At 44.0% G+C, this 14,161-nt stretch overlaps 1 protein-coding gene across 3 annotated transcripts in view; it reads right to left on the bottom strand.

The window, feature by feature from the left end:
• The window catches only part of LOC137518116 (ferroportin-like), a 79,647-nt gene that overhangs the window by 31,077 nt on the left and 34,409 nt on the right, over positions 1-14,161 (bottom strand). For all 3 annotated transcript variants that reach the window (XM_068235472.1, XM_068235471.1, XM_068235473.1), the window contains exon 2: positions 3,767-3,834. In XM_068235472.1, coding sequence (XP_068091573.1) covers positions 3,767-3,834 — 68 coding nt within the window. The remainder of the gene's footprint in view (positions 1-3,766; positions 3,835-14,161) is intronic.

Raw genomic sequence — 14,161 nt, 5'->3', positions numbered from 1 at the left:
GGTTTTGGTGCACCGTATCAATTGTTATGTATAGAGTGCTTGGGGGGCCCCAATGTAAGACTTGCATCGGGGCCCACAGCCTCTTAGCTACGCCACTGATTTCACCTATATGCTTATCTGTGTACTTTGAAAGCAAACGTCGCACAGTGAAAGAAAGCATTCCCCGAAGTGAAGTGCAGCTGTTTAGTGCCGAGTGCAGGAGGATCATATTGCGCTGCAATCACAGTGCCTGCAAAGTTACTGAGCTGTGCTGAGCTGAGCCAAAAGCTTCCAATGTGATCACTGTGCAGTGTGCACAACTGGAACAGACAGCCTATAATGTGCAGCACATTTCAGCCAGTATGTGTGCTCTACACACACATCTGGCAGTGGCACCCATGTCCCCTCTCTCTCATCTACCTGCTGTCCCTGCAAAGCTGGCTCCCCACCAACATAGCGATCCATCTCAGCTCTGCTTCCAGGACCCCGCTGCCCGCTGAGAGGGGGCGTGTCGCTCCTGGCCCCGCCCCTTTTGCGATCCGAATCACTCATTTTGATTATTCGGATGATTCGACTCACAAAATAGATTCGGTTATTCGGATGATTCGACTCACAAAATAGATTCGGATCAAAGATCCGAATCGTTCATGATCCGGACAACACAACTGCTGACACTGACAAGCAGGATGGACAGAAAACACTGGATGCTTTGCAGAGATATTTTATGCCTGCCAGGAACATCATATATGAGATATGTCTTCAATACCACAGATCAAGGTCAGTCAGAGAATATAGACCAGTATGTCACAAGGCTGAGACAGCTAGCTGAAACATGTGAATTTGCTGAACTGCATGATGAACTTATTAGCAATAGGATAATACTTGGATCCAGGGATATCAATGCAAGGAGAAGACTGCTGAGAATGTCTGACCTGACCTTACAAAAAGCTATAGACATGTGCAGAAGCCATGAAACTTACAGAACTATATGAATGTTATGCATAGAAGAGGAATTAGGAGGGGGTTGCTGCACATGGAAGGGGAGCTTCAAGAAAGCCTAGGGGCACATAAAGTATAAATCCGGCCTTGGTTGTAAATGTGATGATACACCAGGACCGGTTCTAGACTTTTTGCCGCCTGGAGCAGTACATTGTGAAGACAAGCTAAGAACATTGTCTTCTCCATTCACCCCGCCCACCACATGCTGTCACTCCCATTTTACTCTGCCCCCTTCCCGAATAGCAACAGAACAAGTCACTAGCTTGCAGGCTAGTGACACTTCAGTACAGCCTCAGCCCTGTCATATTGCCTGAGGAATCGGGTCCTGATCCGTGCCAGGCAGCATTCCTCATATGTATGTATGAGGCTAAGGCTGCATACACACATCCAATTTTGATTGGCCAGTGGTTGGCCATTTTTACCACATCCATGTAGTATGAGAGATCTGCTCATAGTATTTAAAATATGTTGTCCCTCATACTACATGAAAGTGGTAAAATTGGCCAGTCAGTGGCCAATCAAAATTGGATGTGTGTACCAGGTTTATGCATAGTACACACAATGCAATTTTACATCAGATTGACAATCAAATCGATTATTTCTGACAGGTTCGATCTGATTCATCATAGTTTTTCTGCTCAATTTTGTATAGAAGTGATCAGAAAATCGATTTAAAAAAATGATCGGAAATCAGATCGGACCTATCAAAATTAACCAATTAAACGTCAATCTGATGGAAAATTGCAACATCTGTACCAGGTACAAAGGTGAAGTCATTTGTGAGACCGATCGTCATTTTCAGCAAAAGGTAAAGAAGTCTGCAGGATCAGCGCAGGCAGATGCTGCATTCCTTCCTCTATCTATGAAAAACGATTTTAAATAAGGAAACATTTTTGTAAATTCTGTTATGCACTCTCAGGAGCTATAAGTCATTAGCAAGATTGCACGAAGTCATGGAATAAACTGCACAGCAACTCTTAGGCCCGGTTCACACTTGCGGTGGCCCTCCGGAATCGCCGTGCCGGAGCCGCACCGCTTGCAGAACGGACGGAACGGACGCACGGCATAGCAATGAAAGCCTATGCGTCCGTTCACATGCGTCCGTTCTGCCGAACCGGAGCCGGACCGGATCCGGACTCTGGCCTCCGTTCCAACATGCGCTATTTTTTCATCCGGCTCCTCCGGCAGCCGTATCCGGGGCGGAGCCGGACTGCACCATCCGGCCAATACAAACCAATGGGAACCGGAGAGCGCACAACACACTGGCTGAGAAATCCGGATGTTCTACCCCACTTCCTATGGGGATTGTTGCGGCGATATTGGATGGGGACACATGGGCAAGCATTTTGGAGTGGAGCAGCACAGCTGGATCCGGATCCGGAGATGTTGGCAGCATGTCGCAGGTGGAGGTGAGTGCTAAACAGCAGAGGGCCTGATTCCACAGGTCCCCCTTCTGCTGACCTCCCAGACCCCAACATTTTTTTTGTTTTTAACGTTACTTTTGCCAAACGGATCCGGATCGCATCCTGATGGACACCTGATGCAACCTGACCGGATCCGGATCGGATCCGGATCAGAACCGTACGGTTCCGATCCGGTCCGGATCCGGTCAGGTCATCCGGTCCGTTTGGCAAACAACCGCAAGTGTGAACGGGGCCTTAGGCCTTGTTCACATTATAAATAGCCAGCACTATCGTAAGTGCTGAGCGATTTATAGAGCGTCTCAGTGACGTCAGCGCTGGACCTTCTGCGCATGTGCTGACCTTCTGTGCAAGCGCAGAAGGCCCCGGCTGATGTCTCTGAGTCCGACTGAGCCCCTTAGCGGGGGACGACTGCGCGAGAACGGCGGCGCTGAGGAGGGCGGCGAGGGACACATCTATGCTTATGGGGCTGGAGGGATCCCCGGGTAAGTAAAAAACTGCAGTGAGACTCATCTCTGAGTCTCTTTAAGCGCTCTTGCTGATCGATTAAAGGGGAACTGAAGAGAGAGGTATATGGAGGCTGCCATGTTTATTTCCTTTTAAGCAATACCAGTTGCCTGGCAGCCCTGCTGATCCTCTGCCTCTATTACTATTAGCCATAGCCCCTGAACAAGCATGCAGCAGATCAGGTGTTCTTTAAAGTCAGATCTGACAAGACTAGCTGCATGCTTGTTTCTGGTGTTATTCAGATACTACTGCAGAGAAATAGACCTGCAGGGTTGCCAGGCAACTGGTATTGATTAAAAATAAATAAATACGGCAGCCTCCGTATACCTCTTACTTCAGTTCCCCTTTAAGATTTCTCTCTTTTGTTTTGTGATCTCTTTGACCCGGAAATGAATAAATACAATGTATTTATTTTTAAAAGTGCTCGGGGAAATCGCTATACAAAGTGTTTTTTCAAGCGCTTTGCGATTTCTCTATACCTTCTATTGAGCAAAAACGCTCAAAAAATGGTACATGTAGGCCGTTTGCGATTTTAATAAAATTGAAACGCTCACATGTGAACACTGTCATAGTAAATCATTACATAAGCGCTTTTAGGGCGATTTGCTAAATTGCCAGCGCTTAAAAAAAAATCAGTAATTTTAGTAATTATGTGACGGATTTTAGATACACTGTAATTACGTGACGGATTTTGCGGCGAGAGGCGGCGGGTGATCGACGGCGGTACGTATGACAGGGGAGCCTTTGCAATTAGTGTGTAGAAGCCCTTAAATCACACAGACGTTCCTTGCTCAGGGGAAAAGCTGTCAAACTAGACCTTAGCATGATAAACGGCAACTATTCTTATAAGATTCGCTCACCCAGGTGGACAGCGAGTGGCCGAGGTACATGAGGAATTTTGCTGATGTCACGTACTTGACACAGGATCCTGCAAGGAAAAAACAGGTTGTCAGCTGTGGAAAATCTCCCTAAATCTCAAGAAATGTACGAGTCACTTACAGGTAAATATTTTTTGTTCTCAGCAGTCAATCAGCTCCTGCGTGTGGAGTTTCTGCAGGGCACAAGGCTCAGGATCCACCTGGTTTTATTTGCTTTTTGGTGATCAGGGGGAGTCGGGTCCCTGGTTTGAATCCCAGCCAGGGCACTATCTGCACAGAGTTTGTATGTTCTCCTTGTGTCTACATGGGTTTCCTCCGGGCACTCCAGTTTCCTCCCACATCCCCAAAACATACTGATAAGTTAATTGGCTTCTCCCTAAAAATTGGCCCTAGACTATGATGGACACATGTCTATGGTAGGATTAGATTGTGAGTATTAACATACTTGACATTTGTTTACAGCGGACCTGAACTCAGAACGTCCTCTCTGCTCTTAAAGATATGCAACAGCATCATAACCTTTAAACAAAATAAATTTCTTTGTTACAGCTGATACAAATCCTGAAATAAATCTGTCGCTGATTCTAAATACTGATTTATGGAAGCAGACATAGTGTTAACCTCCTGTGCTTTCAAATGGGCTTATCTGCCATCTCTGCCGTGGCAGTCATGTGACACAGGGGAGAGATCAAATTACAACTTGTGATTAGACACAAATGAGGGGGAATTGAACAAGCTAAACTCTCTTAATACATACAGGGTGCATTTTTCTATGTTTTCCTTGTGTCCTGTGCAAGAGTTCGAGTCCATTTCAAAGAAGCTTTTGTAACAGGAGGGGATTATGTGTTGCTCATACATCTGGCCTGTAGATGGCACTGTTATACCTGTTTAATGCATAAGATTATCTATACCGTTGTGGGTCGTTGGTTCCTGTTCTGCCCTGGCTAGGGACCTGAAGAGAAGACTGCTTATGTAGAGATTGGTAAATCCTGTACATAAACCTAGTTTCAGTTATCCTGCCTCTGTGACTACTGAACACAACACCCTCGGAGGGACAGTTAGTAACACAACTATATGTATTCTGTAAAAGAGCTGCGGAAGATGTTGGCTCTTTATAAATACTAATTAATAATACACAGCAATTAAATATTATCTAATGCTGATTCTGTAGAAAACACTTATCCCACCCAAAAAAACTTGAGTAACAATACAGTCCAATCAGAGAAACCTGATAAATTATAACTTGTAGAGCATTAATTAAAGCAAACCTGAAAATTAAAGGTCAAAATAAACACACATCATACTTACCTCCCGTGTAGTCTACTCCTCAATCTCTTTCTCCTCCCCTGTTTGCCCACTGTGATCAATTGAATCCTCCGTCCTGAAAATGGCCATTACCCTATAAAAGCTTCCTGGTCAGCACACGGTTAAACTATAATATCGCCCACTTCAGCCATAGGGAAACATGGGCATTACCTTGCTCATCAATTGTCCTTTCATTTATAACTGACAGCAACTGATGTATCACTGACAGCAACTGATATATTTCAGTTTTGACAAACGCATGTCAGAAATGGAAGGAATTGTTGTAAGAAGCAAAGGGCGAGCTTCTGAGAGAAACTGAGGCGAGGTAAGTATGTCATAGTCATCTGCAGGTACATCATGTGTTTATTTTAAATCCTTTTACTCGGTTCAGTATCACTTTAATACACATGTCAGAATAAGCATTATTTTATAAACACATTCACACACGTCCTGCCTGTATCCAGGGCACGCCCGCTTCCTCCAAACATCTCTGGGACTTTTCAATGACAGGAAAGGGAAGTGAAAATCTCCCGTAGGCAATATGTATTTATATCCATATTTTTGATATTAACAGAATGTGTGCAGCTGGGCCATTTTAGGATTAGGCAATAAGGAAGTGGCCTAGGTCGCCCCGCTCTGTGGGGGGCACCAAGAGCCATGCCGCGCGCACTATTCTTTATGGATTTATTATACACATTAGGGAAGGGAGGTGAGGGAGGTGATGGAGCTGTAGGTGTGGGAAAGAAATTCCACAGAGCGTGTCTTAAAGCGGTATAAAACCCTGACATAATATTCAATAAAAACATGTTTTCCTACTTTTTATATGCCATACGGTTATCATATTTGCATTTGCGCATCAGTATTATTATTCATTTATAAGTTATAGGTTTCCAAATGTACAGTTTTTTGCTTTGAGAGCTGACTTTGCATTTTATTAATAACTGCTTTTATTCATTATGTAGTGAAGGCAGAAATGCTTTGACTCTCTGTCTGTGTCGAGCTGCTTCTCCACAGACAGAGAATGTGTCACATTCCTTACTTGATACATTTAAGTAAACACAAGATAACATTATCTAAAGTTTGGATGAGTCTGCATTTCACTACACTGAACTTTCAAGCTCTCTGTGTAACCCTTCGAATTATGGTCTAGTAAAAAAAAATGCTGCTTGCATATAATATGCTGTAAATAATGTTTTAGAGCAAAGATGAAATGCAGGGTTATATTCCGCTTTAACAACTAGTCAACCCGACAGCCAAACAATAGTGACCTGATTAGGGCAGCAGTGCTGGGCCACGTGCTAGTTAAACTTATAATTGTTTCAGGCTGGTTAAGCTGCTAATAGCTTTGGACTTGGTTCTCATTCCTGTAAGTCAATTATACAGCGCGACAAAAATGTATCCTCCAGTCACTGTGATAAAATCTTATGTATGGTAAACACTTGCTTCTTTATAGGTTACAGCAGATTCAGCCATGAGTTATGCTTGGTACACATGATGAGATTTTCTGGCCGATTTAATGCCAGATCGATTATTTCTCACTGATGAGACCGCACTCAATTTGCCATACCCTTGTAAGGGGTCAGACGTGCCGGACCTTCACCTGGGTACCGCCAGGATCTACAGAATGCAGGAAAAAGATTTGGGTCCGCAACAGTCTTCTCAGGTTATCAAAATCTTTATTGAATCAAAATAACAATATGATGTTATAGGACAGCAACAGTCTGCTGTTTTGGGCTCCTGCCCCCTTTTCAAGCCATCCAGCAGTGGCTGGATGGTGTACTGGTTAAGGCAGGGGTCTCAAACTCAATTTACCTGGGGGCCGGAGGAGGCAAAGTCAGGATGAGGCTGGGCCGCATAAAGAATTTCCCAATCGCGGCGCATCGCCGCCTCTGCCCGCCGCTCTCACTCTTCCTTCACAGAGAGGGGCAGAGAGAGGCGGCGATCCGTGCGACGATTGACGTCAGGAGGGGCAGAGCTGAAGCTGAAAGCTCTGCCCCTTCCAGGAAATGCTGGCGGATTGCCCCCCGGGCGATTTGGGGGCTCTGCAGCCCTCGTTTAGCGGCGGGGATGCGGCAGATTACTTGGGAGCACTGAGGCGAACTATAAGGAAGCTGTTACCGGCGAGGGCCACAAAATATTGTATCGAGGGCCGCAAATGGCCCGCGGGCCGCGAGTATGAGACCCCTGGGTTAAGGGCTCTGCCTCTGACACAGGAGACCTGGGTTCGAATCTCAGCTCTGCCTGTTCAGTAAGCTAGTAATTCAGTAAGGAGTTCTTTGGGCGAGACTCCCTAACACTGCTACTGCCTACTGAGTGCGCTCTAGTGTCTGCCTTGCAAGCGCTTTAAATCCGACAGGAGAAAAACGCTATACAAAAAAAGGTATTATTATTATTATTATAATCTTTTTTTCTACAGATCAATTATTTCCAACATGTCCGATCTGATTTATGACCGAATTTCTGTTCACTACTATGGAAAATTGATCGTAAATCATTTCGGACATGTTGGAAATAATCGACCTGACATTAAAGGGGAACTGAAGTAAGAGGTATATGGAGGCTGCCATATTTATTTCCTTTTACTCAATACCAGTTGCCTGGCAGCCCTGCCGGTCTATTTCTCTGCAGTAGTATCTGAATAACACCAGAAACCACCATGCAGCTCGTCTTGTCAGATCTGACTTTAAAGTCTGAAACACCTGATCTGCTGCATGCTTATTCAGGGGCTAGGGCTAATAGTATTAGAGGCAGAGGGTCAGCAGGGCTGCCAGGCAACTGGTATTGCTTAAAAGGAAATAAACATGGCAGCCTCCATATACCTCTCTCTTCAGTTCCCCTTTAAATATGCCAGAAAATGTCATGGTGTGTACCAGGCATAAAACCACCAGCCTGAGAAGACAATATAGGCTGATAAGTCTTCAAGGACACCTGAAGTGAGAGTTATATGGAGGCTGCCATATTTATTTCCTTTCAAGCAATACCAGTTGCCTGGCAGCCCTGCTGACTCTCTGCCTCTAATACTTATAGTCATAGACCCTGAACAAGCATGCAGCAGATTAGGTGTTTCTGACATTATTGTCAGATCTGACAAGATTAGCTGCATGCTTGTTTCTGGTGTTATTCAGACACTACTGCAGCCAAATAGATCAGCAGGGCTGCCAGGCAACTGGTATTGTTTAAAAGGAAATAAATAGGGCAGCCTCCATATTCTTCTCACTTCAGTTATCCTGTCAATAGGTCAAACTGGCAGCTGTGTCCTGAGTAAAGGTGGCCATACATGTAGCGATTTGGCTGTATGATCGACTATTTGATTTGATCATTTTAACGAATCGAGAGAGAATCGCGTGTGTTCCAGTATCCCCAATCAAAAGTGGCTGATATCATGTCGAATCGACCAGCTTAGTTGATCAAGCAGGAAGCAAGATATCGATCAATCTCGCAGGAATCGTATACTGTTCACATGTCAATCGGTAGTTCCATTTATTGGTTTTATGCGCACTAACGATACAATCTTGTTTGTGCAATTATATCGCTTCTATGTATTATGAGGGACTACTTAAAGGGATACTGTAGGGGGGTCGGGGGAAAATGAGCTGAACTTACCCGGGGCTTCTACTGGTCCCCCGCAGACATCCTGTGCCCGCGCAGCCACTCACCGATGCTCCGGCCCCGCCTCCGGTTCACTTCTGGAATTTCTGACTTTAAAGTCTGAAAACCACTGCGCCTGCGTTGCCGTGTCTTCGATCCCGCTGATGTCATCAAGAGCATACTGCACAGGCCCAGTATGGTCTGTGTCTGCGCAGTACACTCCTGGTGACATCAGCGGGAGCGAGGACACGGGCGTGCAGGCGCAGTGGTTTTCTGACTTTAAAGTCAGAAATTCCAGAAGTGAACCGGAGGCGGGGCCGGAGCATTGGGGAGTGGCTGCACCAACGCAGGATGTCTGCGGGAGACCAGTAGAAGCCCCGGGTAAGTTCAACTAATTTTCCCCCGACCCCCCTACAGTATCCCTTTAAGGAGGAACTGTAGTGAAAATAACATAAGGAATAAAATTGCTTATTGTTCACAATATTCATTTATAGATGATTTAGTCAGTGTTTGCCCATTGTAAAATCTTTCCTCTCCCTGATTTACATTCTGAAATTAGGTGGCGGCACATTTAGTACTGGCAGTTGATACCTGCGGAATGTTCATCTATCATTGGTGATGACATCTTTAGCGCTGCCAGGTGATCTGTGCAGAATATTCGTTCCTGAGAGTTCTATTTACTGAGGGGGATATTGCTTGCTTGGCAGTTGGAAAAAGCTGTTATTTTCCACAATGCAATCAGGTTCACAGGCAGCAAACTGTTAGGACCATGGTTATGACATCACACTGTGGGAGGGGTTTCACCACAACATCAGTCATACAGACCTCCCCCCCCCCCCCCATGACCTATATGAGATAAGGTAAATATTTCTGGTGGGGGTATCATCTACTGATTGGGATAAAGTTCAGTCCTTGGTTAAAGTTCCTCTGGCTGGTAGGACTACTGGCAACATCAATCAATATTTACAAACTCTGCTCATAAGTAAGTAATCTAACTCTATCTCAGGAACTGTTTAATAAGATACAATGCACATGTCTCTAATATGCAGTCCTAGCTCTGCAAAACTCATTACCGCAGTCAATCCCGGGGGCCCCATCTTCACAACATACCTATGGAATCGCTGCCGGGAGACTTGGGCGCAGGATATAGCTGCTATATGGCTTACCCTGCTCTTGTGCAAGTCCCAGCGGAGTTAATTACTATTCCCCCTCCAGGTCCACGTGGATGGTGGGGAAAGATGTAATCAGGCTTCCAGCTATTGCTGGCGGTCGAATTACAGTATTTTAAAAGTACAGCATATACTCGCGTATAAGCCTAATTTTTCAGCATAAAAATGTGCTGAAAAGTTACCCCCCTCGGCTTATATGCGAGTCAGTGGAGCAAAACAGATAGTGGGGGAGGTTTTGTTCAAAGGGTCATATTTTCTGCTTTGTTTTACAGCTTAAAAGACACGGTATGGTTTTAAGACTTAAAATAAGACAGAATGATGCAATGTTATAGAAAATAAAGCTATATAACTGAAAATAAAAATAAGAGACTCTCTTCTTTGCTACTAATGTTCTATTCATTATCCGTACTACACAGACAATTCATTATCTCATAAGGGTTTTTTTTTCGCTAAGGTTTGCTTTAAAGTTGAAGAGAGCTGGTTGGAAAGTTCAGTGGATACTGTATATGCTTGGTTTCTCTATGCTTATCATGCCTGGTCCATTTTTGGGGCGTTTTTGCTATAATGGAAGGTATAGGAAGAGCGCTCAACGCTCACAAAACCGCTTTGTGCAGCGATTGCGCTTACTTTTTTAGAATAAATACATTGTATTTATTCTTTTCTGGGTCAAAGACTTGCGCCAGGGAGTGAATCTCAAAACCACTCTGGCAAAGCGCTTAGAAAATCGCTTTTTCAAAAAACACAGCGTGCCGTGGAGCGCCGGGAGGGGGAAAAAAACACACAAACGCACACAAAACACTTGCGTTTTCATTTTTAGGTGTGAATGAGGCCTCATTGTGGTTTTCTTGCCGACTTATGTAACAACACTGGTTTATAAATGAGAAAACATAATAGGAAGATCTCCCAGGGAAGCCGCCTGTAATATTTTGTTGTGGTTTTATCCCTCCACCAGGAACTGCATTTTCTGGATGATCCATTTCAAATGCCTCGGTCATCTGCTTGTTAGAGAACAAAAACAAAAAAACCCACAATGCAGCGCTTCAACGTCCGTTTCCGTTCCGCTGGGCTCAGCAGTCCAGAAAATTTGCTGCAGAAGGAAACTTGCGGTCCGTTCAGCGGATTGTGCAGAACTCATCTGTTTGAACAGACGGATGTGAACTGAGCCATAGGTTAACATTAGATCCATTCGCAATCCGTTAAGATCTGTTCCGTTCCGATCCATGAACAGACCTTTTTTTTTCAACACCAGTGTGAACCGGGCTTCAGGCCTGGAACCCACTACAAATCGCTTTGTGTCGATTTTGGTTTGGTAGCGATTTAAAAAACTGTAAGCTTTTTGCCAACGAATGTGTAGCCATTTGCGATTAGCGTTTTTAATTCTGATTGGTCCGTTCAATTAAATGAATTTTTTTTTTTTTACAGTGTGCAGTAATTTAAAAACGCTAGCAAATGGCTCGCTGTATAGCGATTTATGAGCAATTACGCCAGCGTTTATATACTTTACATTGCAGAAACGCTAACGCCACCAAAATGCTGCATGTCCTGAGCTTTGTGATTTGGTAATCGCAATCGCTCCAGTGGAATTTGGCCCATCCATTAACATTAGCTGAACGTTTCGTAAAATCGCTAGCATTTTGAAACGCTCCCTAAACGCTCAAAAAAATCGCTCTAGTGGGTTCCAGCCCTCAGGCCTGGAACCCACTACAAAACGCTATCGCTAGTCGCTAGCCTTTTGTATGAGCAGTTTGTAAGCGATTTTTATGAGTGATTGCTGGCAATTTTGGTAGTGTTTTTAAAAAGTGTCAGCTTTTTGCCAGCGATTGTGTAGCGTTTAGCGATTAGCATTTTTAATTCAGATTGGTCCTTTCAATTAATTTTAACATATTTACAGTGTGCAGTAATGTAAAAACGCTAGCAAAATCGCTCTGTGTAGGTTTTTATGAGCGATTATGCCGGCATTTATATACTTTATATTGCAGAAACGCTAACGCCACCAAAATGCTGCATGTCCTGGGATAGCGATTTTGCTAATCGCAATAGCTCCAGTGGAATTTGGCCCATCCATTAACATTAGCTGAGCGTTTAGAGAAATCTCTAGCGTTTTGAATCGCTCCCTAAATGCTCAAAAAAAAAACTACTAGGTTCCAACTCTCGCTCCATATTTATGGGTGATTAGATGTATTACGGACCCTGAACAAGCATGCCAATTGGGTGTTTCTGACTGAAGTCTGACTGGATTAGCTGCATGCTTGCATCCAGGACTCCCCACATCCTGCATGCATCCAGGGCTTCTCACGAGTGTCACCTCTCCTTCGGAACTCTCTCCCACACCCTATCCGTCATGCACCAAGCCTGGAAATTTAAACGTACCTTCAGGCTTTGTTCACATCTCTGACGGCAGCGATTTTCGATTTTGTTGAGGGTTTTTTTCCCCTCCCGGCGCTCCACTGCGAGGTATGATTTTGTGCAAAGTGCTTTTGTAAGCGCTTTTGCAGAGCGATTCCATTTTTACACTTCCTGACGTCAATCAAGAAGTGAACTCTTTGACCCGGAAAATAATAAATACAATGTATTTATTCTTAAAACGCAAATGCTGGATTAAAAAAAAAACGATTTGTGAGCATTTTGCGTTTTTCCTATACCTTCCATTGTAGCAAAATCGCCCTGAAAATGGTATATTCATCGCTTTTGTGAACGGAAAGCAGACAAAACACGTTGGTATGAACTATCCCATAAGGATTCATTGCACAAGGTATTTTAGGGCGTTTTTCAAAGTCGCCGGCGCTCAAAAAAAAGCGCAAAACGCCCTAGGTATAAACAAACCCTGAAGACAGTGTCTCCACCCCACTACCCTCCAGATTGTAAGCTCACAAGGGCAGGGACCTCCCCCCCTTTGTTTCCTGTTTCTGTGCAATTTATCAAATAAACATCTATCAGTATTGGTGATGTTATTCAAACCATACATCAATTATATGTATCAATACTTGGGTCACCGGTTGTCCTGATTTGAACTGCTCATGTATCTATTCTATGAATGTTTTTTGTACACTGTACAGTGCTACAGAAGATTTTGGCACTATATGAATAAAAATAACAATTTATTTTTCAGCTGTGGGATTCAGACACCACTGACCAAAAAAGATTAGCAGGACTGCCGGGCAACTGGTTTTGTTTAAAAGGAAACAAATATGGCAGCCTCCATAGTCCTTTCACCTCAAGGGCTCCTCCACATCCCTATAATATTTTTAACTTTCAAAGAGCCTGACGCCACCTTTCGATCTATAAAGTCAGCTGATTGCTGCTTTATGAATATGGCGACAAATGGGAGTGGATTTCAGCAGAAACTGGCTACCAAAGAAATCAAGAAAATTATTATCTTAGTATTTATATATCGCTGACATCTTCTGCAGCGCTGTACAGACTTTATGGTCTTGTCTCATAACTGTTCCTCAGAGGGGCTTACAGTCTAATCTCTACTATAGTCATATGTCTATGTATGTTACATAGTTATTTGGGTTGAAAAAAGACATACGTCCATCAAGTTCAACCAGAAAACAAAGTACAACACCAGCCTGCTCCCTCACATATCCCTGTTGACCCAGAGGAAGGCGAAAAAACCCTTACAAGGCATGGTCCAATTAGCCCCAAAAGGGAAAAAAATTCCTTCCCGACTCCAGATGGCAATCAGATAAAATCCCTAGATCAACATCATTAGGCATTACCGAGTAATTATAGCCATGGATGTCTTTCAACGCAAGGAAAGCATCTAAGCCCCCTCTAAATGCAGGTATAGAATTTGCCATAACTAATTCCTGTGGCAATGCATTCCACATCTTAATTACTCTTACTGTAAAGAACCCTTTCCTAAATAAATGGCTAAAACGTTTTTCCTCCATGCACAGATCATGTCCTCTAGTCCTTTGTGAAGGCCTAGGGACAAAAAGCTCATCCGCCAAGCTTTTATATTGCCCTCTGACGTATTTATCCATGTTAATTCGATCCCCTCTAAGGCGTCTTTTCTCTGGACTAAATAAACCCACTTTATCTAACCTTTCTTGGTAAGTGAGACCTTCCATCCCTCGTAGTATCGTATGTATCGTAGTCAAAGGCCATTTTAGAAGAAAACCAATTAACTTATCTGTATGTTTTTGAGATGTGGTAGGAAACCAGAGCGCCCAAAGGAAACACACGCAAACACAAGGCGAACATACAAACTCCATGCAAATAGTGCCCTGACTGAGATTCGCAACCAGGACCCAGCGCTGCAAGACGAGAGTGCTAACCACTACGCCACCGTGCTGCCTGGATGTAAAGG

The sequence above is a fragment of the Hyperolius riggenbachi genome, chromosome 5, assembly GCF_040937935.1.
Source record: "Hyperolius riggenbachi isolate aHypRig1 chromosome 5, aHypRig1.pri, whole genome shotgun sequence".
Lineage (NCBI taxonomy): Eukaryota > Metazoa > Chordata > Amphibia > Anura > Hyperoliidae > Hyperolius > Hyperolius riggenbachi.
Note: the sequence above shows the minus strand (reverse complement) of the source record. Positions and strands in the feature narration are given on the sequence as shown.